Source organism: Chroicocephalus ridibundus, chromosome 1 (assembly GCF_963924245.1).
Source record: "Chroicocephalus ridibundus chromosome 1, bChrRid1.1, whole genome shotgun sequence".
NCBI classification, from domain to species: domain Eukaryota; kingdom Metazoa; phylum Chordata; class Aves; order Charadriiformes; family Laridae; genus Chroicocephalus; species Chroicocephalus ridibundus.
In genome coordinates, this window is record NC_086284.1 from 207067937 (window position 1) to 207092524 (window position 24588).

At 41.6% G+C, this 24588-nt stretch overlaps 1 protein-coding gene across 3 annotated transcripts in view; it reads left to right on the plus strand.

Moving 5' to 3' along the window:
• The first annotated feature begins 2681 nt into the window (after nt 1–2681).
• Nucleotides 2682–24588, plus strand: part of LOC134510340 (protein PHTF2) — a 138279-nt gene continuing 116372 nt past the window's right edge. For all 3 annotated transcript variants that reach the window (XR_010069569.1, XM_063323519.1, XM_063323516.1), the window contains exons 1-2: nt 2682–3355; nt 15094–15207. Coding sequence is in view for 2 of the 3 variants with exons in the window: in XM_063323519.1 (XP_063179589.1) it covers nt 2725–3355; nt 15094–15207 (745 nt within the window). In the remaining variant the exon portion in view is untranslated. The remainder of the gene's footprint in view (nt 3356–15093; nt 15208–24588) is intronic.

Genomic DNA, 24588 nt, shown 5'->3' on the forward strand with positions numbered 1-24588 from the left:
CTGAAACACAGAGCTGACTTCTGAATTTCAAGCGCCCTATAATTTTCCTTGCTGACAAATGGGTGGGAGATAGCAGTAAAAAACCTGCAAACATTAGTCACGCTGCTTTCCAGCAAGCAACAATTACACCTAATAGGTGCTCTGTCATCTTGCTCTGCTTGAATTTTCTAAAGAATTCACTAATAAAAACTTGGCTTGTGCTTACAAGCACCATATACTACTTCAAAATGCAAAGGAAACAATAGCGTGACTGAAGTTTAGTGGCATATTGTCAGCTGTGTTAAAGTTTGATGCACATTTGTTAGTTTAGATGTCAGTTTTTACATCTAGTTTTGGGCTATGAGTCCCCTTCCCACCAGTTTTATCTTCTTATCTATTTTCACATTAATATGTTGCATTATGATTCAATGCATTTTTTTTAAACACCCAGCATGTCCAGTAAGAAGTTCAGAAATGAAGATTTGTCTTAATTACTAACTACATTAAGGTAAGTGCACATTTGAAGATACTCAGCTATTTAAATAGCTATCTAGCCTAATTAGCCTAATAAATCCTGCTGCATGGAGAAAAGTGATGTACTCTGGCATTTCACAGAGGTTGTGGTCAAGTTTCTTGGACCGAAAGCACAACCTAGCATTTACTTTAGTTAAAGATCAAAACCCTTGGGAAACACTGTTCTTCTGTTTTTCAAAGCCCCCAAAAGCGAGAGTGTCATCTATCCAGTTGTGGCTTACCTGAAGTTTAAGTTTATTGAATCAACTTAATATACTGCTGACTGGGTATCACTACCAGCATAGAAGTAAGATGAACTGGGTTGTAAAGCCTGCAAGGTTGAGACAGTGCCATGACGTGCATAAAATTTCTCATTCTAGAGGTATTAAAATGCATAGGTTTTTCTCACCTACTGATACATGTAATAAATTTCTGAGGTAGCTGAAGACGACCTTCATACTCACAGGCCTAGTCTAGTTATACCAGCCTACAGGTAGACTTGTACCTGGATTTCAGTCTGGGGTTGGATGTCAGTTGACTACTGCTTGAATATGTGCTGTAAAACGTTCTTCTTGTGCTTCGATGCAGATACCATTTTCCCCCTCATGAAATACAATTTGAGGATACACTTTCACAGCAGTGAAACTTGAATCATCTGAAGAAAAATCCTTTAAGCAGAGTTGGATGGATGTAGAAAAATTTATTCTTCACTGCTGTTGAGATGAACACTGAACTGAAGTCAGCCTGGTTTTACCATTTTAAAAAAATGAAACAAAGGAGGAGACGGCCAGAATGCTAGGAGCAAGCTGATTGTGAGGATGATTGGTTGTGGCCCAAATGAAAATAGTCTGTGAAGTGAAAAAATCTAATCTCAAAACCTTGTTTTGTATACGCATCATATACAAAACTTCACAGAGCAATCTGATTTGGCAGCAGTCTGCCAGGTAAAGTTTATTGCGATAGCAACCTTGCTCTTTCCGCTGCCACAAGGAGACCTGCAGGTATGACTGACCAAAGCAGGAGGCTGGCAATGCAAACACTCCAGGAAACAAGGGCTCACCTTCTGTTTATTTCCATGACCGCTTCCTGCTTACTTTAGGTCTTGGGAGAATTTCAGTCTGCACCTAAACAGTGGCTATGGCAACGGTAGATGCCAAAGGCATGTCTGGGGGGCGCTTCTATTTGTGACGATCAACTCCACCTTACACGCCATGTTGCCTTTTGCTTTGGAGGGAGCAGCAGTGCAATCTCATTACTGAAGCAGTGGGTGTCAGTGATCTTGCTGACAAGACCGACATCCGACTATTCCAGTGGGACTGCATCTCCCACAGCAGCAAACCTTTGCAGCACTTGCCTTCCTTCCATCAGGCCCACGGGAGCTTCCAGGCCTTAAGCTGACTTCTGCTGATGATCTGGAAGACTGTGGAAAACTCGGGTTCACCCCGAAACGCCGCTGGGCCTTGTGCACAGACGCCCACCAGAGCAAAGCCCCCAAGCCCCAGGACAGATGTCTTACCCCGAGTCCGGCGGCAGCCTCTGCTCGGGAGAGTACCTGCATCCCCTCACACCAGCGTAACCTCCTGGGAAAGGCGCTTATTCCAAACCTTCCTCATTTTTAAACAAAAGCCTTTCTCAGTGAACCGGCTGCAGCGCTCCCCCCAGCCGTCCCTGCAGTGAGCAGCGCCAGGCGGCAGAGGGGAAGCCCAAAACCTGCAGAATTAAAGAAAACCAGCTCCCGGCTCGCTAGCGCCTCCAGGACCCGCCACAGCCCGACCACCCGCAACCCGACAAAGCGGCTCCCCGGGACGCGGCCCCTCAGGCCTGGGCCTCCCCCTCCAGCTGCCGCCACCCGACCCGGCCCCGCCCGCCATCGCTCGGGGCGGCTGCCCGCCCGGCGGAGTGTGAGGGGCGCTCCCCACCCCACCGGCTGGGGCTGGGGACCGTCCCCGTCCCCGTCCCCGTCCCCGTCCCCGTCCCCGTCCCCGTCCCCGTCCCCGTCCCCGTCAGCAGCTCCCCCTCCCTTCGCCCCCGCTCTCCGACTGCGCACTCAGCCGAGCCCGCCGCCCCAATCCCCTCAGAACCCGCCCCCTCTTCGCCTCGTGATTGGCCGATCGCGCTGTCTCTCCGGCGCCTCCCCTGCCCATTGGGCGAGGCGGGGGCGCCCCTCCGCCCCGCCCCTCCCGGTTCTGTCGGTTGAGGCGAGCCGAGAGTAAATAGAAGCAGGAGCCCAAAATGGCGGAGCCGCCGAGTCCTCTTCGTGGCGCGGCGTCGCCCGAGACGGAGCCGTTCGGCGCCAGGCCAGCCCCGGACGCGAAGGTTTCCCGTGGGTCCCAGCCAGCCGCCAAGAAGATGAAGGCAGCCGATGAGAGGAGCCTGAAGGGCACTAAGCGCGTCAACGGTGAAGGGGGCGGTGGTGGCGGCAACGGCGGGAGCGGCAAGCAGGCGCTGCCGCTGCCCGCGGTCGTGCCGAGTTTCGGCAGCCCCGCGGCGTGGGGCTTCGCCGCGCTGCCTTCTGGCCCCTCCGGGGGCGCGGGGGGCTTCGCTTTCCCCTCTCAACTGCCCCGGAAGCTGCTGTCGCCCGCCGTTTTGCTGCCGTCGTCCGCCTCCCCCTCCTCCTCCTACCAGCAGCACCAGCACCGCCACCACCGGCACCGCCTGGCTCTGGCCGCCGAGGCGGGAGGCTGCGGGAGCGGCGGGGCGGCCGGCGGGAGCACCAAGCCGAAGAAGCCGAAGGAGAAGCGGGACAAGGAGAGGAGGAAGCACGGGACCTTGCCGGTGGTCGCGGCGGTGGGAGATGGCGGCGGGGGCCTGAGCGCGGCGGGCCGGGAGGAGAACGGGGAGGTGAAGCTGCTGTTGCCGAAAGGTGAGGGACGGGCGCGGTGGCTGTGCGCGGCCCGCGGGGCATGGCGCGCCGAGGGGCCGGGAGGAGGGATGGTGAAGGCCGGGGTTGGCGGGGCTCTGGAAGGGGCAGCAGGTCGGGGCTGGGCAGAGTGGGCATGGTGCTGTAGGTGGAGGTGCCAGGAGCTGCCGTGAGGGAGCAGGAAATGGTCGTGATGCTGGGGTCGGGCCGTTAGAATGGCCGCCCGCCCCTGGGCAGTGCCCCTTCACGGGGGCCCGACCAGGCTGTCCCCACCGCCCTGCCCGCGGCCGAGCCGGGGGTGGCCAGGCCTGGGGGCCGCCCGCCGGACCCTGCCCGGGCACCGCTGGCCTTGCCTGAGTTTGCGGAGAAGGCAGCAGCGGCTCAGCCTGCCGTCAATCCTGTCAAAAAAAGGGGGTGTGGAATTAGCGATGGCGTCAGCCAGAAGCTGCCAGAGGCCTTAGGTTTTCTTACCTATTAGGGAAATAAGGGTGCCTAGTAATTTACTAGAGATCTGTGAACAAAACTGAATTTCTGTCATTGCTGTCGGTGCAAAAATGGAGAAACCACATGTTACAACACCCCCCCCCCCCCGCAATTTTAAAATTAAATCCTGAATGATCTCGTTTATTAGGCTATTAATTTTTACAGGGTTAATCATCGAGTACTAGAGAGCATGCAGTTGAAAATTTAGATACTTAGATTTCTGAAATCTCATTTAGTTGCTGCTTCAGGTTTGCTTTATTTCCTGAAGATCACTGGGCTAAAATCTTCCAAGAAATGCTCGAGGCCTTTGGGGGGAAAAAGGGAGGAGCGCTGCATTAGTTTATTAGTGGGGCTGGGTAAAAACGGCCGTACCAGGTAAGACAAGATATTAGGGTAGATTCTCGGTTAGATTCTTGCTGACTGTGAACAGCAGGTGCTTGGGAAGTAAAAGTCAATACATGACTATATGAAAACAATACAAGAATATATGCTTTTATTTCCAGTGTATGCTTTTCCAGTCTTCAGTGACCTGAAACCCGATGTTAATGCATTTGTATTTACATTGAAATATGAAGAACTTGAAACATTCACTGTATTACCTAGTTTGAGCAAGCTTCCTTTCATTCAAAGGAAAGAGAAATTTTAGCTGTTATGTAGGCTTGGGTTACTTTGTTGGTGGCCTATATCTGTACTTATAGGATGAGCCAAGCTTGTAGAGAACAATTATTAATATCAGTATGCCTTTTTCCCTATTGATTACGTTGTCTGCCTGCCTTAATACATTTTCCGCTAATTTCTACTAGTATCTTAGTCTCTGATTCACTTACCTTGAAGATTTAATTTTTTTTTAATTCCTTGAGCGTGTTGCACATACCATTTTGTTCCTGGGATCTTGGTTGCTGGTGTACAAATGGAAATAATAACCACGCTCACTCAGATTATCCTAGTGTTTTACCACTGTTACATAATCATGTTAATAAATCTCTGAGAACAATATTTCAATAATAGGATGAAATGTGGGTTGGTTTTTTTTTTCACATTGGTAAAAGAAATGATGACACTGATGGTGTCAACTGAATAACTGTTAATTGACCCTCATGGAAGCAGTGGTACATCTTTAAAGAGGAGGTTCTGCACCTTATATTTGGGAAGGATATTTTCTCAGAACTAATGTACTGACAGGCTCAAGTATTTGACTCTTTAGTTGTTGTTTGCTCAGAACAGGTCTTTTTACCTGTCATTTATTTCTTGAAAGCCTAAGTACAGGCAAGAAATAACATTTTCCAAGGCAAATGGTGCCTGTATGGTATCTGGGTCTCCAGATTTCTGTTTAGAGGAAGTGGTTTGTATAGCTAAAATTTTGTGGTGTATTTTCCTATATAAATGAAAAACTTTATATTCATTAGACTGTATATTTTTGCATAGAAGGCTGTAAGAAAGCGAGGGATGCACTAAGTCTTCTAATGAGAGAAGCCAGCCTTTTAAAATGGTTCTGTATTTGAGTGCAGATTAAAGAACAGGTTTGTGCTGTTAATCCTGTGAATAATTTACTTTTCAGAGAGGAAGGAGAAATGCCGGTATGATGCAGGGAGAAAAGAATGATGGGAGGGGGTATGCAGAATCCTAAGTACAGAGGAAAGCTAAGAATGATGTAGTAGTGTGGGAGGGTGGAATAGGCATAATTTCTGCATTGGGATTGCTGGGACTATGGCATAGACTAGAAGAAGATAGCATAGGGACTCTGATTGCAGCAGCGGATGATGGAATTTGAGGTATTGACATGAAAGAGGGAGGAAATGGCATGCAAAAGCTGTGTAAGAAGGGGGTGATTCTGATCTTGTTTTAGGGAAAAAGACGTATTATGTGGGTGCTGTAGGAAAGGCAAGGAAGGTTAGAGGGCGGGTAGGATAGGAGGAGTGAAAAATTTAGGCAGCCTACAGATATGAAATCAGGGGAAATTTAGAGGATTTTGTATAATAAAAACCGAGAGGCTTGCACACACAGAATATATAGGGGGGAGAAAGCAGGAATAAAATGTGCTGCTTTAGGTGTAATGAGGTGACTTTATAGAAGCTGTCACATGTGCAGCTGGTAATACTTTCTAAAAAACAAGCTAATGCAGGCAAGTGCAGTTTCCTTTTCCCCAAGTCTGCAGTTGGGCAACCTTTTTGCTTTTGGTACTATGAAAAATGAGCAGTAACGTGGAATTGACAGTATTGATTGTTTTTTCTCTCATAGCATTCAGAACTGATACACATACCAGTGTTGCATCTGCCAGAAAGCAGATTGTGCAGATGAGGGGACTAGAGGTGTATAAGTCTCTAAAAGAGGCAAAATTATCGAAAGATAAGCAGATGGAATGGGTGAGACTTCCTTGATCATTTTGAGGCTCTGAAGGATGGAAAAACTCCATCCTCCTCTTTGCAGCCTAAGTAGAGATGCATTGCATGTGGGTACATGGGATGGAGTGGAATTCCCAATTGAACTTTGTACTGATAAGCGTGCCAGTGTCTTTGGATTGGGAGGAGTCATGTTTCTAATCGGGGAGCTGTGTGTGTACTCTGCTACATATAACAGTTATGGCGCTCGGAGAAAAAGCTTTACCCTGGTGAGGGAGAAGGAGGGCGGACCTGCATGGACCTTAGTACTGGAGAAAACGAGGAATAAAGCTAGGGGAATCAGGGGAAGAATGGCAAGACTTGTCTCATGGGACTGCTGGGATTGTGGTGTAGACGAGATAATACAGGGAATCAGGGCACACAGTGATGCGGAGTGAATGAATGTGAAGACTTGGAAAACTGTCATCGTAGGACTTTGAGTAGTACCAGTAGCATTTTCCTGATTCTACTTTAATTAATGTGGTGATGATGATAAGGGATACTGACACTGAGGAGGAAACTGGGATAAGTTTTTTCACCTACCATTCAAAAAAGCTGATTTTAGGAGCTGATGTTTGTCCTTTGCTTGCAATGGTGTTTTTACTAGGTGAGAGAGCCTGGTTTTGAGCCACGTTTCTTTCCGAAGTGATAGGAAGATGTTAAGGTTATAGCCAAGATGGATGATGTGTTTAAAGCTCTCTAAAATTTTTGTATTTTCTTCCTTGAACAAGTCTTCATTTACCGATTTCTCTGGTCTCTTAATTCACTGAAAAGACCTTTAACTTGCAGAGTCATAACTAGGCCTTACAGCTTGTGTATCCATTAAATGAATGGAGTTGAGTGAACCCTTTTGAGATGATGATCTAGCATGCAGAGAACCTGGAAGACCATTTTGCGATATGCATGATTCATCCTGCAGATACGAGTTTTAGGCTGTTTAAATAAGCTTAAATTTCACTTGTCAAGTACATTCTGATAGTGGAATTAAAAGTTGTGTAACTATTTTTGTTATAAAACATGGTGTGAATCTGATGGAAGTGATTGCTGTTCCAGTTTATGACTATACTGATTTAGTTAGTCATTTAACGGATACTCTGCTCTAGCAGTTCATAGTTGAAATTGTTTTCTTAACAGTGCAAAGCTCAGCTCAGCCACTCCCCACTTCATCAGATGAGACCTGCCCAAAGTTTTTTATTTTGGTCTATAGATGGACCTTACCTGCTGTAAGGTGTGATCCAGATGTATGAACCATCTTTTCTGTTTTTCTTGCCATTTCTGTGTACAGTTTCCCTTTCCCTGCATTTTTTTTTCTTCAATGATCCACTTGCTGATAAGATTACTTTAGCACGCAAGCAGTTACAAAATGAGACAGGTATTTTAACTTGCAGATGAGGGTTCCCCATATGAGCAAGAAAGCTGAATGTGGTATTGGAGCTCTTGTTTTTTACTTCTGGTCTTTGTGTGTGTGTGTGTTTGGTTTTTTTCCCCTCCTGCTTAGATTTGGTTTCAGGCGGGCATTTACCAGTGATTCCTCTGATAACTCTGTTGCTTTGGGTTGCAAGACACGGGTTTTAAGCTTTCAAGAAATTGCACCTTTCAGGCTTGTTAGGTTTGGTTTGCATCTGGTGGGATGGTGATTTCATAGTCTGACTTACTGAAGTAGATTGGAGAAAGTTTTGGAGCTTCTTTTCTTCTTCTTTAGAGCTGGGACCATACATCTTGCTAGTTAGTCTTTTTTCTTCTGCTAAACATTTCCTCCTCCTATTTCCTTTGCTTTTTTTTTTTTATTGTGTGGCTTGACTCGCTTCCCCCTCACCCCTTCCAAACTCATAAGTTCAGCAGTCATTTTCATACTTGTGAGGCCTCTTGATCACTCTCTTCTGAATTCTTTAATATATTTCTATTTAGATACCCCACTGTAATCATCAATGTCTAGAAAGTGTTCAGGGATTTAACTGGGGTATACAGGAGAAGAGGGACTTCTCAAATTTCTTTGGATGTTGGAGACTTATATGCAGTTTAGTTTTGCGAGCTGATAGTGACATTAATGTAAGCATCCAATGTTGAGATGAATTTGAAGAGTTTATCTTTCTCCTGAGGGACCCTGTTCCCTTTTAGTTTCTATGAAATAACCATGACGCTTTGCTAAACAGAACAAAATCTTTCGTTTTCTAAGCTGGAGAACAAACACAGCCCCGCCTGTACCCCAGAGTCTATCTCTGAGTGTAGTTTACACAGCAGAAGCTTATTCTGGTTGTAGAATAATAAATCATTTTTCTTAGTTGAAACAAGATCAGTAGTCTGAAACATCAGATCTGAAACCTCTTGTAGAGGCCTTGTTTGCAGCTGTCACGTTCTCCACTACTGATTTCTGATGCAACTCCCCAGTGCTGCAGTTTAAACTTGGCTCATTCAGTTCTGCATGTAGAAGGCCTCCTTTAGAAGTGCAAAGATTAGAGGAGTTGCAAGGATTAGATTTAAATTTCTTCGAAGTGTTTTGATTCTGAAAGGGATCTGTCTTCCTTCCCATTCACTGGAGGGCTTGGGGAAATGTTCTCTAGGGGAATTCTCTAGTCATATCTGAGATTTTAAACTTTAATTACCAACAGGGATGTCAGCCAAATATTCCTGGTCATTGGAATGAGAAAGCTGTCATGAATTTTTTTGTTTTGGGGCGTCAGAAATACTGTATGGGTTTTTTCATGTTCATTAGGTCAGGAAGCCTGCTCTCCAGTGTACCTTGTATGACTTAATAAAAGTGCAGGTGTCAAAACCGTTAACATAGTGGTGTTAAATGTACTTCATGTATCTGCATAACAAGATAAGCATGGCTTCTTGAGGTTTTATTTTTATGGGTATTTGTTTAAAGGGAGGAGAGTGCTGATGGAAGGAACGGTGACTGATGTTCTTGTACTCCCCTCCTCTTCCCCCTTCCCTTCAGTTACAATACTGTTGGTGTTAACCATATTGATGGCGTCCGTTAGTGGTAGTTTGTAAATATTTTGCCTGATGTGCAGTGACAGCCCTTAAATCAAAGGGAGGAGAGAGGCAAGAATACTTTGAACATAATCTATGACTGCCTGCTAATGTGGCTTACCATCTGGAAACCTGATGCAAAGCAGCTGCAGCTTTTGGCATCTGGCAAGGTTTTAAAGCTCTTTCAGTGCTGAAATGAACTTGTTCATGCTCGCGCGTCAGCTTCAAGGTGCGAATTTCACAGTGTGACAGCGACCACATTGCACATAATCCACTACAGTGCACTTCCCACTTGGCTCATTCTCTGTGCGCTTGATTTACCTTTTTGTCTCTAGAAAGCTTGCAATAGAGGCCAAGATCTGGTTAAATTTCTGAAATCTGAATGGTGTGGTCTATGAATTTGGGTTCTTTTATTTACCATTTATGAAATCACTTCAGTCATTGTGAGAAGGTATCTACCTAATTGGGAAACAGAAAACTTTTTCTGTAGCCTTTAGTTGTAAATGCAAATACTCCGTTGCTTTTATTTATGTATTTAACCTGACATCCAGAAAAAGCAGAAGCTTTTGAGTTTGAGGAGGAAGTATGCATATCATTCTGAATTAGTTCAGTTAATCACGTGGATTCACTCTAAAGTGAAAACATTCTTCAGATGCCATTTAGGAAGGTGAGGTGGAATGCTTCTTCGTAATGTAATTCTTCCTGTCTGGGTATAGCACTACTTTTTTAATACACCGCTGTTGCTGCGTTTCATTCATGAGTGTCCTGTTTTTCTATGACATTAAAACCAAAGAATATGGATTTTTGTGGTGACGCTTAACATTGTGAACTTGAATTGAGACATCTAGAAATCTCTTAATTCCTTCAGTGTTGCATTTATTCCAAACAGGGATACTTACTCCTATAGAACTCTATTTTAAAAGGTTTACCTGTGGCATTGCCTTATTTAGTAGAGTAAAAAATAACTATAATAGTAGAGACTTTTTTCTTCAGGCAGTAGAGCTTGAAAGCTAACGAGTGAGCCTAACTTACTGGGATCTTCCGTAGCAGATTCCTGCTGTGCTTGGAGTTGTGTGGGGTTGTTTTTTGTTGTTTTGGGGTATTTTTGTGTGTTTTGGTTGTGTGGTTTTTTTTTTTTTTTTTTTTTTTTTTACCCTGGTGCATTGCTTAGGGTTTTGGATGACTTTAAGATAAAGGATTTTGGTGTGAGTGATGTGCTGATAAAACACAAAAAGTGTTAATTTAAATCTGTAGTAGAGGAACTGATATTTTCCTGGAGAGTCTTGTTTTATTGCATTTTTTTGTTGGTACCTTATATGGCTATCAAATATCTTTTCTGTCACTTCAGATGTGATTCATGGCATCATGATTGACTTTTTCTTCCCCTGTAAATACTGGGATACCAACTTTTAAAATCTGGTGTTTTCTCCCATTTCAAAGTGAAACAGACATAATAGGAATATTTAGTGTCTGTTTTGATCCAATAATTAAAAAAAAATCACACGCAAAAAAACCCCCAATAGATGAAATGTTAGACAAATCCTAATACTTAGTACCTGACTGTCTTTTGATTATCACTTACCAGAACAACTTTGTTAAAAGGGAGAGAGCAAATAATTAGGCTTAAATAAATCTGAAGTTTATATTGCTGGAATGGTATTTTTTAATATCTGCTAAAATGGAAAAATAGTTATTGAAATGTAAATATGCTTGGGTAGCTTCACTTAAAAATATCATATGATGTTGATGAATTTTGAAAGGGTTATTATAAATGTTTTTGTGATTTCCTGCAGAACATAGGCTGTGCCTATTCCTTTTTTTTTGTTAGTTTTTAATTAACCTTTTGTTTAAAGTAGGACTCTTTTTTTTTTTTTTTTCCTTTTTTTAACAACCCCTCCCCACAACCCACCACCAAACAAACACACACAAAAACAGAATACCCACATCCTTGTGGAAAAAGTTCCAATAATGGACCACAACTATTTGGTGAGTTGTTCCTGTGACTAACTTGTGCCTTTGTTTACAAAAAAATAAAGGAACTGTAGTATGATCAGTTGTGAACTAGGGATGTCAGGCTTTAGCTTCTAGTCACTGCTATCTCTATTTATGTTGGGGATTTTTTAGAGTGAAGACCTTTTTATTAAAACTGCTCTTCCTTGTTTGAGTAAAATTACCCCTTCACCTTACTTTGAACTCAAATTGTCTTCTCGTTAGTGTAGGAAATTTAAATTTGTTGATTGCTTTTCTGAATCTTCAGTTTTTCGTCGTTGTGAAAACTGAAACTATTCCAATAGCAGTTGCAGTGCTGCGACATACAGAGCTAATAGCTGTTGGTACTTGATGTTCTCTTGTCCTGACCATTTGGGTGACATTATTTCCCTGGGGACTTACTTCATTTTGTTCCCTATTGCAGCTCAAGCTTTTTAAAATTTTTTTTTTATTTGTTACTAGTATCGGTGAAAGCTAATTGCAAAATATTCTGTGTAAGTGAAAAGATTAGTATAAACATCTCTCTACTTTTTACTACTTTTCTTGGTTACTTTGAGATGCTGTTGCCCTACAGATGAAGTGGAGCCCTAATGTTTTGGATCAGTAGTAGCTGCCACTGGTAAACTTTCAAAAAAAGCTATACAAGAGCGTTCCAAGTTTTCTTAACTTGTTCAGCAGAACAAGTTCTGTCTTGTTTTCCCTTGCCAGCCTCAGAGTTACCGGCTGTTTATTTTGTGATGTGCAGATTGTAAATTGCTTGATGTTGGAGGCATTCATCTTAAAGCAGGATTTTTGTGAAGAATTTTCATGTTTCTTCTTCGAGAAAGTGAGATTTGGACTGAAATTTTGTATGACTGGAGGGGATTGATACCTTACATTAGAGAAGACACTCGGAGAGATACTAGTATGTGGCATTTTGGAAAGTCCTAAAGAGCTCCAGTGTATATTGAACTCTATTGACTTTGTGGGACAGCAGCTAAGATGGAGACTGTATTTGGAGAATTGCACTTGTCCTTCCTTGTTAGATACGTGCCATAGGCATGTTTTGATCACGTTTATTGATTATAATGACTGTTGGATGCTTCTAAACGTACTGAGTTTGCTGAGCCAGCATAGCTAAATTGCAGTAGATTTTGTGGTAAATTCAATCTTAAAAATATAATTTAGTTGATTTTTATCTCACATTGAAAAGCTGTGAAATGGAGTATCTATCACTGGGGAGAATAATCTGCAGAATTTTGAATTCTGCCAGCTAGACTAGAAAATACTTATTTTTACGCATAAACTGAAGATATTTGAACTGAGAATTAAGGCCAAGTTTAATCCATGGGATGAGTTTCATTTTGACATAGGGTTTTTATTAATTTATATTTTGTCTTTATTTCAATATTAATTTATGCTTTTTTAAGGAGAACTCTACCGTCTATTTTTTATCTATTCTGTGGGCCTTGAGGGAGGAAACTTGAGAATTTGTACATTTAAATTGGGATTCTCAACTGTTCTTTACTTGCCTCAGGCTGTACGCTGGTTTCCTTATAGTACTGTGATTTCTAAAAGTTAAGAAATAGTTAAGTTTAATTTATTTCAAACCTTCCTTATCTGCATTTACATTGTATTTGCAATGGCTTCAGGTATGATTTGCTCGTGGCTGTTGCTGGAGAAGGTCACAGGACACTTCCACTGTTTCTTCCGTCTGGAAGGTCTCACCATTGACTCCGCTAATTGCTTTCTAGATGTGAAAATAAACTAGAGGCTCTTTAAAAGGTTTCAGCTTGTTCTCTGTCCTTACTTGTGTTGCTTCTGACAAAACTGGAAGACTCATTGGCCTGTGATGCTATTCATAAGCCTGCAATAAAGGATTCTTTCAGTCTTTCTCTCGTTCTCTTTCAGCAAGGCTCAGCGTTTGTATACGCTCTTCAATCTTTCTTTGATTTGTAAGTGATAGCAGAAGTCGTGTGCCTCTTAACACTATGCAAATGTTGAGATAAAATCTAGGTTTTCCCATGATAATTATAATCCTGGCTAAATTGAACATTCGATGCAGGCTACAAATCAAGCCTGGTGTTACTGCCTGCTCGCTGAGTGTCTGTCTGCTTGCAGTGTTACTTAAACTTCTGTTGTATAATTTATTTCCTACTTCATGCTTTTAAGTTGCAGGGGATTAATGATTTGGGGGTTTCTTTTGGGGGAGAAGCAGGCTGGAGTGGAAGATCCATGTCTGTTTAACCTGTTCCTAGAAAGTACAGGTTTATGTTGCTTAGGAAACTTGTTTGGATTCCATAGTCTGCTATACAGATGAATCTGCTTTGTCATCCCTTGTCGTTGCACCGTTAGAAGGCTGTTTTTGGACATGATTGTTTCAATCGCTTGGAACTAAGACTTCCAGACAGTTTTAAACACAGCTACCTTATTCCTTATTATTTTTGTGCCAGCATAGTTTCTGTTCTCTTCCCACTGTTTATCTTGATCTGTGGACAGACAACAGACATACATCAATTGCCATCTCTTTTCGTTTTAGATTTTTTTTCTTAGGCTCTTCCCCAAATACATTCTTCATCCTAACTACGGTTCAAGTTCTGTAGCCTTAGTAGAAGACTTCTAAAAGGAAAGACACGAATGCCGTAGAGGTCATGGTTACAGCATTCGTGTGGATTACTGTCAATCCTTTGCGCTTTTGGATTAAGTATTAACATGCTTCATAAATACTCTGGTTAAGGGACACTATATTGCCTTCTAGAATTAAAGACTTTCTTTGGTTTGGTTCTGAGGAATATTTTTGGTTTGTTAGTAGCGAAGATACCGGCTTCTTCTATTTTATGTGAATGCTTGAGGAAAAGTAATTGGATTTCTCTTTGCTTCCACTATGGGTTTATAATGCAAGTAGCGTAAATAAAACACCAGGATTGTCTCTCAACTGTATTATTGAGAATGCATTCTGAAGCATAACATTATGTAGAAGCTTGAAATCGGATTTCTTCTTTCCCTGTGGAGGTTAAAAAGCCCAGTAAAAGCTTGGAGCAGGTACTTGGCTTCAGGTCAAGAAACCAGGCACGAAGTGCTGGCTGCCATGCATCTAGGCATGGTAAAATCTGACTTCCCTAAATACCTGGCCTCAAAAGTAAATTTAAACTCGGCTTGAAAAGATTACTCCTTGAAATTATGAATTCCTCTGGGTCTAGTATTTTTCCACATAGAAAGCATGCTTAAAGGCTCTGTTTTTGTATGACAACTATTTAAAAACCTGTAATGACTTGACAAGAAAGTAAAGGAATAATGAGACTGCTGAGGTAAGCCGTTGCTGATTGTAGGTAAGCAAGGGAAGCACCAGTGTGTTATATGTGCTGTGCAAATATAGCACACTTCATGTGTTTCTGTTAACTACATCTTACTGCTGTTAATGAATTAGTGTAGCCTGTGAACTTAATGTAAAAGATTTTGCAGCTGACAAATAAAGACTTCATTCCAAGCTACTTGCAAAAGCCTTTAAGTTTAGACTACGTGAAGATAGTTATGTGACGTTTCTAGTGTATATGCGCACCCAGGTATATACAAACCATACTGTTTTTCCCTATTTCTTATCTAATGCATGTAATTTGAATTTCAAGAAGTAAGAGCCCATGGCAGATGGAAAATAAGAGCAGAAGGTAGTAGGAGTAAGCAAAAATTGTTAACTGTATACAGTTAACATGCTGAGTTGTTGCATACAATTCCAACATAATAGAAACAAAACTTGTCTGAGTTAAATAAGTTTATGTTGGATTATGCAACAGATAAATATTAGCTTAATAAGTACTGGGATTTCCTTGTAACTCCTCCTTTTATCCTCTTAATGGAGCTTACATAAGAGTAATATGAAACGTGCACGCGACAATTAGTTTTCTGTTCCTACTTAATTGTAAAATATTTGCATTTCAGCTCAAATCAAAGACAAAATTAAAGAAAGGGAAAAGAAGCAAAAAGAGAAGAAGAAGCACAAAATAATGAATGAAATAAAGAAAGAAAATGGAGAAGTCAAATTATTGCAAAAAGGTAGGTTCAAACTATGTAGTGGTATTTCATTCTAATGTTTTAAAATCTCTGTAATTGGATTGGAAACTGAGTTTTAATACTATGTTTTTCACTTAACTAAAATGTCATTTTCCCTGACTGTTTGGTATGAGGGTTGGAAATCAAAACTTAACTATAAATGTTTTGGGTATTTGGTAACTGTTATAAAGAGAGAGATTATAACTATCACCACAATATTGCTTATAGAGTAGTAGTAAAGACTAGTATTTCAAGGAATAATATTGGTGATACCTATATCTTCTGTGCAGTTACTGAAGAAGGTTATCATTTTATATAGTGTGGAGAAGAAAAATGAATCCATGTCACATTTTATACCTAACATTAAATGCACAAAACTGAATAACTAAGGAGTTATAATTTCAGGAACTTTGCCAAATACTAAAAAATTATGTGTAACAGGCAGTCTTAATGTTGGCTGACTTTTTCAACTTCACTTACTGTAATGGAATGTAATGAAAATCATGTTTTCACAGTTGCTTGTACATCGACTGAATCTTAGAATTGTACAGTGGTTGAGGCTGGAAGGGAGCTAGTCCAATGCCGCTGCTCAAAATAGGGTTGACTAGAGCAGTTGCCCAGGACTATCAGACTCTGTGTATCTCCACAATTTCTCTGGACAGCCAGTATCAGTATTTGACCACTCTTGCAGTAAAAAAAGTGTTGTTTAAAAGGAATTTCTTTAATTTCAATTTGTACCCTTTAACTCTTGTTCTGTCACTGGATGCCTCTGAGAATAGTACTGCATCTGGGGAAGAATAACACCAAGCACTGGTGCATACTGGGGGCTGTCCAGGTGGAAAGCAACTTTGATGAGAAGGACCTTGGAGCTCTGGCAGACAGCAAGCTGACTGTGAGCCAGCAGAGCACCTTCATGGCAAAAAAAGGCCAACAATATCCTGGCTTGCACTAGGAAGAGCGTTGCCAGTGCATTGAGGAAGGTCATCCTTCTCCTCTACTCAGCGCTGCTGAGGCTGCATCTCGGGTATTGTGTCCAGTTCTGGGCTTCCCAGTACAGGAAAGATATGGACTTACTGGAGTGAGTCCATCACACGGACAAAGACAGTGAAAGGACTGGAGTACCTAGTAGGGCCTGTTGCAATAGGACAAGGGGTAATGGTTTTAAACTGAAAGAGGGTAGATTCAGACTAGATAGAAGGAAGAAATTTATTATGATGAGGGTGGTGAAGCACTGGCACATGTTGCCCACAGAGGTCGTAGATGCCCCATCCCTGGAAACGTTCAAGGTCAGGTTGGCCGGGGCTCTGAGCAACCTGATGTAGTTGAAGATGTCCCTGCTCATTGCGGGGGAGGTTGGACTAGGTGACCTTTAAAGGTCCCTTCCAACCCAAACAGTTCTATGATTCTATTCTGTGATCTTTCCTATGAGGAAAGGCTGAGAGAGCTGGGACTGATCAGCCTGGAGAAGAAGAGGCTCAAGGGGATCTCATCAACATGTATGAACACCTGATGGACGGGAATGAAGAAGATGTAACCAAACTCTTCATGGCAGTGATCAGTGACAAGACAGGAGGCAGTGGACACAAATTAAAACACATGAAATTCTGTCTGAATGTAAGAAAAAAGACTTTCTTACTGTGAGGGTGGTTGAGTACTGGCACAGGTTGCCTACAGAGGTTGTAAAACCTGACTGGACGTGGTCCTGGGCAACCTGCTCTAGGTGAATATCCTTTGTCGGGCTGCTGTCTGGCCAGTTGGTCCTCAGCCTGTGCTGGTGCACGAGGTTAATCCTCCCAGGTGCAGGGCTTTGCACGTCCCAGTATTAACTTTGTGAGACTTCTGCTGCCCCACTTCTGCAGCCTCTCAAGGTCCCTCTCACTGGCAGTGCAACTCTGTGGTGTGTCAACGGCTCCTTCCAGTTTTGTATCACTTGCAAACTTGCTGAGGGTGTGTTCTGCCCCATGATGCCAGCCATTAATGAAGATGTTGAACAGTATTGGCACAAGGTATGAATGTCTGAGTTACTCCAGTAGTGACTGTTTTCCAGCTGGACTTTGTGCTGCAGATCACAGCCCTTTGAGCACAGCAGTTAAGCTAGTTCTTGGTCCACCTCACTCTTCACTTATCTAGGTCATGCTGCATCAGTTTTTCTGTGAGGATGTTGCGTATTTAAGTAGAGCAAATATCTTTTTTTAATCTGTTATTTTCAGTCTCTGCTTTTGAAGTTGGGAACAAATTCCTGATGTATTTTTCTGTTCTCTTGTCTGCTGTAGGATTTCATTTACAAAGAACAAATTGAACCGCCAAAACAAAACATTATCTTCAACACATTCATATGAGATCAGAGGCATGTAACCCTGTAATTACTACATCACATATTGTATGTTAAGCACAGCTCCAAGTAACTGTATTAGCAACTATAAAAGCTTAAACAATGTGTTGATCAGATCTCAAGGTATCTGCTTAGACCATGAGGAATGCGTAAGCTGGTGACTGGCTTCCTGTGAAAAGAACAGCTGTGGCTTGTCTTTGCTGAGCATGAAAGGAAGTTGGTGGTTGAGATACCAGGCGACACTTAACTGCCTCAACAGTGAGGTTCCTCAGGTTTTGTTTGTGTACCAGCCTTTTTTTTTTTTATCCTCTCTCCTATTTCTGTTGCCATTCAGCACAATGAGGTGGAAGCTGCAAAGACAGCAAGTCTTGTTATGCAGATCTAATAAGTGATACCTAATGAAGGTATTAGTGCTTTATTTTAAAGTTAATACAAAAAAGCACATGCACTGTGGCTGTATTAGAACACCTCTGCTGTTCTGAGCTGGCTTAGTAGCAGGATAGGGTATTCTCACAGAGAACAGTGCTACAAGTGCGTTAGGTGCCTTATCCCTATTTCATAGATCTGATATGTTAGCAGTCAAGTATCATGTTTAGGTTTTCTTTAAGGTGTTGGTGGGAAGTGTTTTGTAGAGGCTGTGTTTGGCTTGCCAGTGTCCTGCAAAATGGATTCCTATTTCAGGGAAAGAAGCAAGTGTATCAGGAGAGCAGTTTGTGAACAGACAGGTCCTCTCCGCTGCGTTTGTATCCTGTTCAGAACAGCAGCTCTGGATGTCTTCTGTGGGCTTCCGAAGTCTGACTGGATGTGCTGTGACGTTTGTAAAACATCTCCTGATTCCTTCTGCAGATCTGCCTTTACATCCTGGGAGCTAAGGGCAAGACAGCAAAGACAAAAGTGCTTTAAGATGCAACTTCTTGTATGTGTCAGTGGTCAGTGCCTCTGTGACCTCAAAGATTATTAACTCTTCATCTAAAGGTATCTTCTTGTAGAACAAAAGTTAAGGTCCACGCCCTTTTATTATGATCTCAGAATTCACTTTGTGGGCTTAGGAACAAAGATCTGGAATTAGTCTCCTTTTCTTTGGGGTTTTGGTTTTGTGGTTGGTTTGTGTGTGTGTGTTAAGAAGCTACAGTGTTGGTCTCTAAAGACAGCTAATTTTCTGCTTCTAGGCATTAGATCTATATCTCATTGTAAAACGTTACTCTGACCATCTGTTGAATGCCTTCCTTTCATCTTAGATTGAGAATATCGTTAATGATTTGGATTTTGTCTTTTTTGAGTTTTCTTCTGTTTGTGACTTCCAGTGAGGGGGCAGAGGTAATAGCCTACCTGATAGTTAAACTAGCTGTCCAAGATAAAAGGTGGCTGGTTATAGAGGAAGAGGTCAGACCTGAGGGAATGTTGGCTTTTAGAATCATAGAATCATTTTTGGTTGGAAGGGACCTTTAAGAGCATCAAGTCCAACGGTTAACCTAGCACTGCCAAGTTACCACTAAACCATGTCCCTCAGCACTACATCTGCCTGTCTTTTAAATACCTCCAGGGATGGTGACTCAACCACTTCTCTGGGCAGCCTGTTCCCATGCTTAACAACCCTTATGATGAAGAAATTTTTCTTAATATCCATCCTAAACCTCCCCTGGTGCAACCTGAGGCCATTTGCTCTCGTCCTGTTGCATGTTGGGAGGAGACCGACCCCTACCTCGCTACAGCCTCCTTTCAGGTAGTTGTAGAGAGCGATAAGGTCTCCCTCAGCCTCCTTTTCTCCAGGCTGAACAACCCCAGTTCCCTCAGCTGCTCCTCATAAGACTTGTGCTCGAGACCCCTCACCAGATTTGTTGCCCTCTTTGGACACGCTCCAGCACCTCAGTGTCTTTCTTGTAGCGAGAGGGGCCCAAAACTGAACACAGTATTTAAGGTGTGGCCTCACCAGTGCTGAGTACAGGGGGACAGTCACTTCCCTAGTCCTGCTGACTGCACTTTTGAGGGAGAGTTGGTGCATGTGCCTGATTTTTGTGTTTTGAGCTGAATGTGGAAGAGTTCACTTACATTAGAAGCTTAGGGGTGTAAGCTGTTCATCTGCCTAAACTTAGGTTGCCATTCTGTTGAAAGCAATGATAAAACTTGCCGATGCTGGAGAAGGGCAACTCTTAAAAAGGATATTTTTACAGTTTCTGAGGCTGCGAAAGGAAATATGTTTCTCTCTTTCAGAAAGCCTGGTGGCTTTTCTTATGCATCGAGAATGAAAAGCTTTTTTGTCATCATTTTGCACTTGCAGATGTATTCTCTGTAGAATAAAGCTACATAATTGCCCCTTTTTCTCTCAATCTGTTACGTGGAAAGAAGAGCTCAGTTCTTGGAAAAAAGGTTCTTGGCATGTGCATATTGTTAAAAATTCAGGAAATATAAGTTACTTAAACTTGCTTTTCAAATAATCTACATAATGAAAAAAATGCCTTTTAAAAATTGAAAGTTTTATACCAAAAAGTTTCACACCAGTGTAACATGGCTGAGGGTTACTGGAGGTTCTGCAAAAAGAAAAATGATTAATAGGCTTATTTGTAAACAGTCTTACTTGTGTTTTCCCTTTAAAGAAAGAAAAGTCAGTCCTGTTTTTCTCATTATTTATATCAGAGCACAGCAATTTCTAAAAATGCAGTAGGAGAAGTTATTAATTTCTGCAAGATTAAATGCCTTGATTTATAGAATGTCAAAATGCAGGGAAGAAGGGAGAATGAACATCTGTAAGTACAAATCACTTTCTAAAGCATTTTGTTCATTCTTCTGGGAGAAATGACACTTATTTTAATTGTATATTCTTATGAACATTTTAAATTTTTTTATAGATGGGTTTTGCACAGGTGTAATTATAAAACTGGCATATTTAAGATGAGACCTACCTCTGAGTCATACTGCATACTTTTTCCCATCCACTATATTTTGTCTTTGTCTTTAGGGAAAATGTTGAAGGATTTGTGTGCAATGCGCCTTAGTTGATGGGACATTGAGGGGATGGGAAAGACTGAGGTAAGAGTGCAGGGCACACAACCCACCACACCGATTAGCCTGTAATACTGATTTTGCTTCACAGTCCTTATGTACCAAGTTACTAACTTTCATATAAGAGTATAGGGTGAAACATGTATGTAAAATACAGGTAGGGTATGTGCGATGAGATCACTGAGAGGAGAGCTCTTCTAAGTTCCAGTGGGCCTCAAACGTTTTTCAGAAAGAATGCGTTAAATCATTTGCGTACCTTTTGTGTAGCTGGTGGATTGCTTTCCCAAGTTTTCTGGAGATGTCTTTGCTGCTGCTTGCTCTTGGTTCCCTCCCATCCCTTTATGTGAGTGATTCATTTCTGCCCCCGAAGTTACTCACGTTCAGATAGTGCGTTCAGTTGGCTACACAAATCCTTGAGAACCTAAAAGGAACCAAGAGTGCTGGACTCGAGCAGTCTCCCCTGTTGTCCAGGCAGGGTGAGACACTCAGTGCGCGCTGCTTTGGGATGGAGCAGGTGGCAGCTGGAGGGAGAGCTGTGCTCTAATGGCTTTGAAGTACGGGTCTGGAGCTTGAAGTCTGGACTTGTGGAACATCAGTGAAAAGTGAAAATCGAATCTTTTTCTACCACTGTTTGCAAAATCTATGCAGGTTAAAAGATTACCGTATGGTTATTGTTTTTTCAGTTGGAAGATGTCTGAAGGCTATGCGTACAAATTATGATAGACTGTGTGTAGCACATGTGCATGTATTATTTGGCACTTTTATTTTTATGGTGAAGACTGTGGAAATAATTGTAGTTTTTTTACTTTATTTCAAAGACAAGGAATTCAAAGATAAGACTTCAGAGAGAATTGCAATGCTGTCACATTTATAGGAGCTCTTCCTTTGAGAACAGTGTTTCTACCTCCAGCTTATCACTGGTAAAGGTCATTGGGGAAGTTGCTAGGCTGGGTGCACACAAAATATTTTTCATTCACCTGTAATTGTATTGTATATGTGAAGTGGGTTTCAGTTCTAATTTCCATGGCACAGATTAATTAAAATACTGTGATAATCAGTTCAGAAAAGAGGTCTGGTTTTATGTGGGTTACTCTGCTGTCTTTCAAGTTCTTCCATAGCAGCGTGAAAAACGCTGGTAGAGGAGTGTTTTTGCTGCCTTTGCTGCTTGAAGTGGATAGCGTCATTGAATTAAGATGATTAAATCGGCATTTTTTCACCCTGTCATGTATCTTAAGATCCAGACATGTGGAACTGCACAAAAAATTTTGTCCTGCATGGTTCCTTTTACAGATCCTTGTTCTCATGTGCAGACCTGTAACAGAAGACTTCTGTTCAGAATCATACCACCCCTGCCAGGTTTCTATCCTTGCTTTCAGTCTAGGTGGGATTTCTGTTGCATTTTTTTATTTTGGATATTGATTTATTTGCAAAGTCATGATTTAGAAGTAGGTAAGGAAGAATAGATTGCTGCTTTTAAAAATACTTTTATGAAATACATAAAATAGCTGATCTATAACTTTATGTATATATAGTTTATGTGGTAACTTAGGTGACCAGACTCCAGAGACTGTTTGCAGACTTTGTGTTTTCTGACTGCTGTAGAAGAATTAACTGAAAATATTTCGGAGCTTTGTATTTTTTTATTCATCACTTTATAAATCTTTGCTTATCTTACAACATCCCATTGCAGCTTTTATAAGTGCAGTTTTTGGAAAGGGTATAGGAGGAAGCATATTAGGATCTTCCTGTGTGGCTCTGGTGGGTAAGAGATAGTTACCTTAATGAGCTAAACACAGTAGAAGTCAATGTATGTCCTTGTAGCAACTTTTATCACGCCTTGTGTTTGTATGCCTGTTAAGTGTCCCTTTCTAAAAATCTTGAATAGCTTTTCTCAGGGTGGTTGTGACTGTTCAACTTCCAAGAGGGTTGAGACAACGTAAAATAGGATTATTTGACGTATTGCAGGCTTGACTCTTCTGATGTTTAATATTCAAGCTTTCAAGCCTATAAATAGAGCAAGAGAGCTGTCAGTTCTCAGTTGTACGCCTGCTGTTTGGTTTGTTTCCTGGGCCATGTACTGAGGCACCTTGAAGTTATGTTTGTTTTCAGCACATGGTGTATTAGCTTTTCAACCTGTTGGCAGTTGATCTTGCTCATTCTCCTTAATTGCGGAGTGACTGCATTTTGTGCCTGATCAGAATTCCATGTGCATGTTTGAACTCTATTAGGAAGTCCGTTTTTCTAATCCCTTTGAACTATTTTATTATATGTTTTTCATTAACTCATCAAGTTATTATATAAAATTATATTTATTCAAAATATATTAAAATAAAATTATAATACATGATGATATGTTAAAATCAAAATATAAAATTCTGTCAGTTAAAGATGTGGCTGGTACAAACTTGAGGATTTTTTGGGATCTGAAAGGCTTCTCGTGGTTTTTCTTATGCAGGGTGGCTGTTGTTGTTATTTGTTTATTTGGGGTTGGTTTTTTTTTTTTGCTACTGTAAGTGGCGGTGCCTCCAAGAACACTTGTACTCTCTACAACTGCATATTTTATTTATTTATTGGCTGGTGTGCGGTGTCTTGGCTGTTCCTGTTCTAAGCTATTTTTTAGTTGTTATGAACTTTAAACTCATTGGAAGATCCAGAATGACATTTCTGTGGCTTGAACTGGTATTTCTGTGTTGACTATTTAAAGATTTAGCCTGAAGAGCTGTAGCAGAGCTGAGTTGTCACAAACGTAAGAAAGAATGCTAGGAAATGCTTGAGTGGTGTCTGTCCATGTTGGACTATGGGAAGAAAGTGAAGATCATTAATTGGAGATTATTTCTTACCAATCCCCTTACTGGAGAGGACTAGGCAGAACTTCTTGCAGTACTGCAGTAGGAGATGGCTGGTACAGGACCAAGCCAAAGACTTAAATAATGTTTTGTAGCTGATGACAGGAATAGCCAGGCTGGTCTCTCACTGCAGAACAAGTAGTATACCTGCAGCTGGTTGATATTACTGTGATTTTTTTTTTTTTTTTTGTGTGTGCTATAGAATGAGGAGTAAGATTCTGTGTTCCAGTACTATTGTTCGGTTGAAAAATCTAAGAAATGTGGTCCCTGTTTGGGCTTTCTGTGTTGACGTTCTTTCCTCTGTGCTCCTGCCCCCTACCAAGTGCTCCTCGGCTCTGTTAAATTTCGGTAACTGAGCTCTCCTGAAGTGAGGAAGTGAAAACTGACTTTAATTACTGGCTGCTGTTAAAAATCCTTGTCCCTTCCTGCTACTAGCTGTCAGCTAGAAAACTGTAGGAAAAGAACAGTTTAATGTTGTTGTTAGTGTTGGTTTGTTTTGTTTTTAAACTTCTAAAGCTTCCTCCCTAGTAGTTTTGGGGGCTGTGACCTCAAAGTTGAGAAACACTGCTCTAGTTGAAACAACCGAATGAAGTAAAAACTTTGTGGCCTCTGCTTATGTGAAACTTGAGGTCAAATGATCTCATGGATAAAACACAACATAAAATAAACTTCACGTAACTTCTGAGATTTCTTATCAAAACTCACACTTGGAAGGAATCTGTAGTTACCAGAGTTCAGGCTGTCTAGCATCAGTTTAAATTACGAGTACGTATCATCTAGTGATAACAAAGCGTTGGCTTATTTGCATAAAATCTGAACAGTTTCAAATCTCAGTCCTGAGTAGTAGGCCCTGTGCTATGACAGGAATATTGTGGCACCAGAAGAAATATGTTTACTGAGTTACCCTGAGAGATCTACCTATCATGTAGATGTACGCAGTGGCAAAAGTATTAGTGGTACATAAGGCTTGACTTGCCCAGAAGATGTTTAAAAATTGTTTAGAGGTAGTTCCGTTATTGCTGAGTATGTGCAGGCATGAACAGAATTAACGCAGATTTCCATTCTTCTAATTTCTTTAAAAATACAATGCAAGTTTTATAACTCCATCCTCGTGCGTATATTGCTAGCCAAATAAGAGCAGAAGCAAAATGAAAACTTTGCTGTTCTTTCGTCTTTTATGCTCCAGTAAAGCGTGAGCCCAGTCTG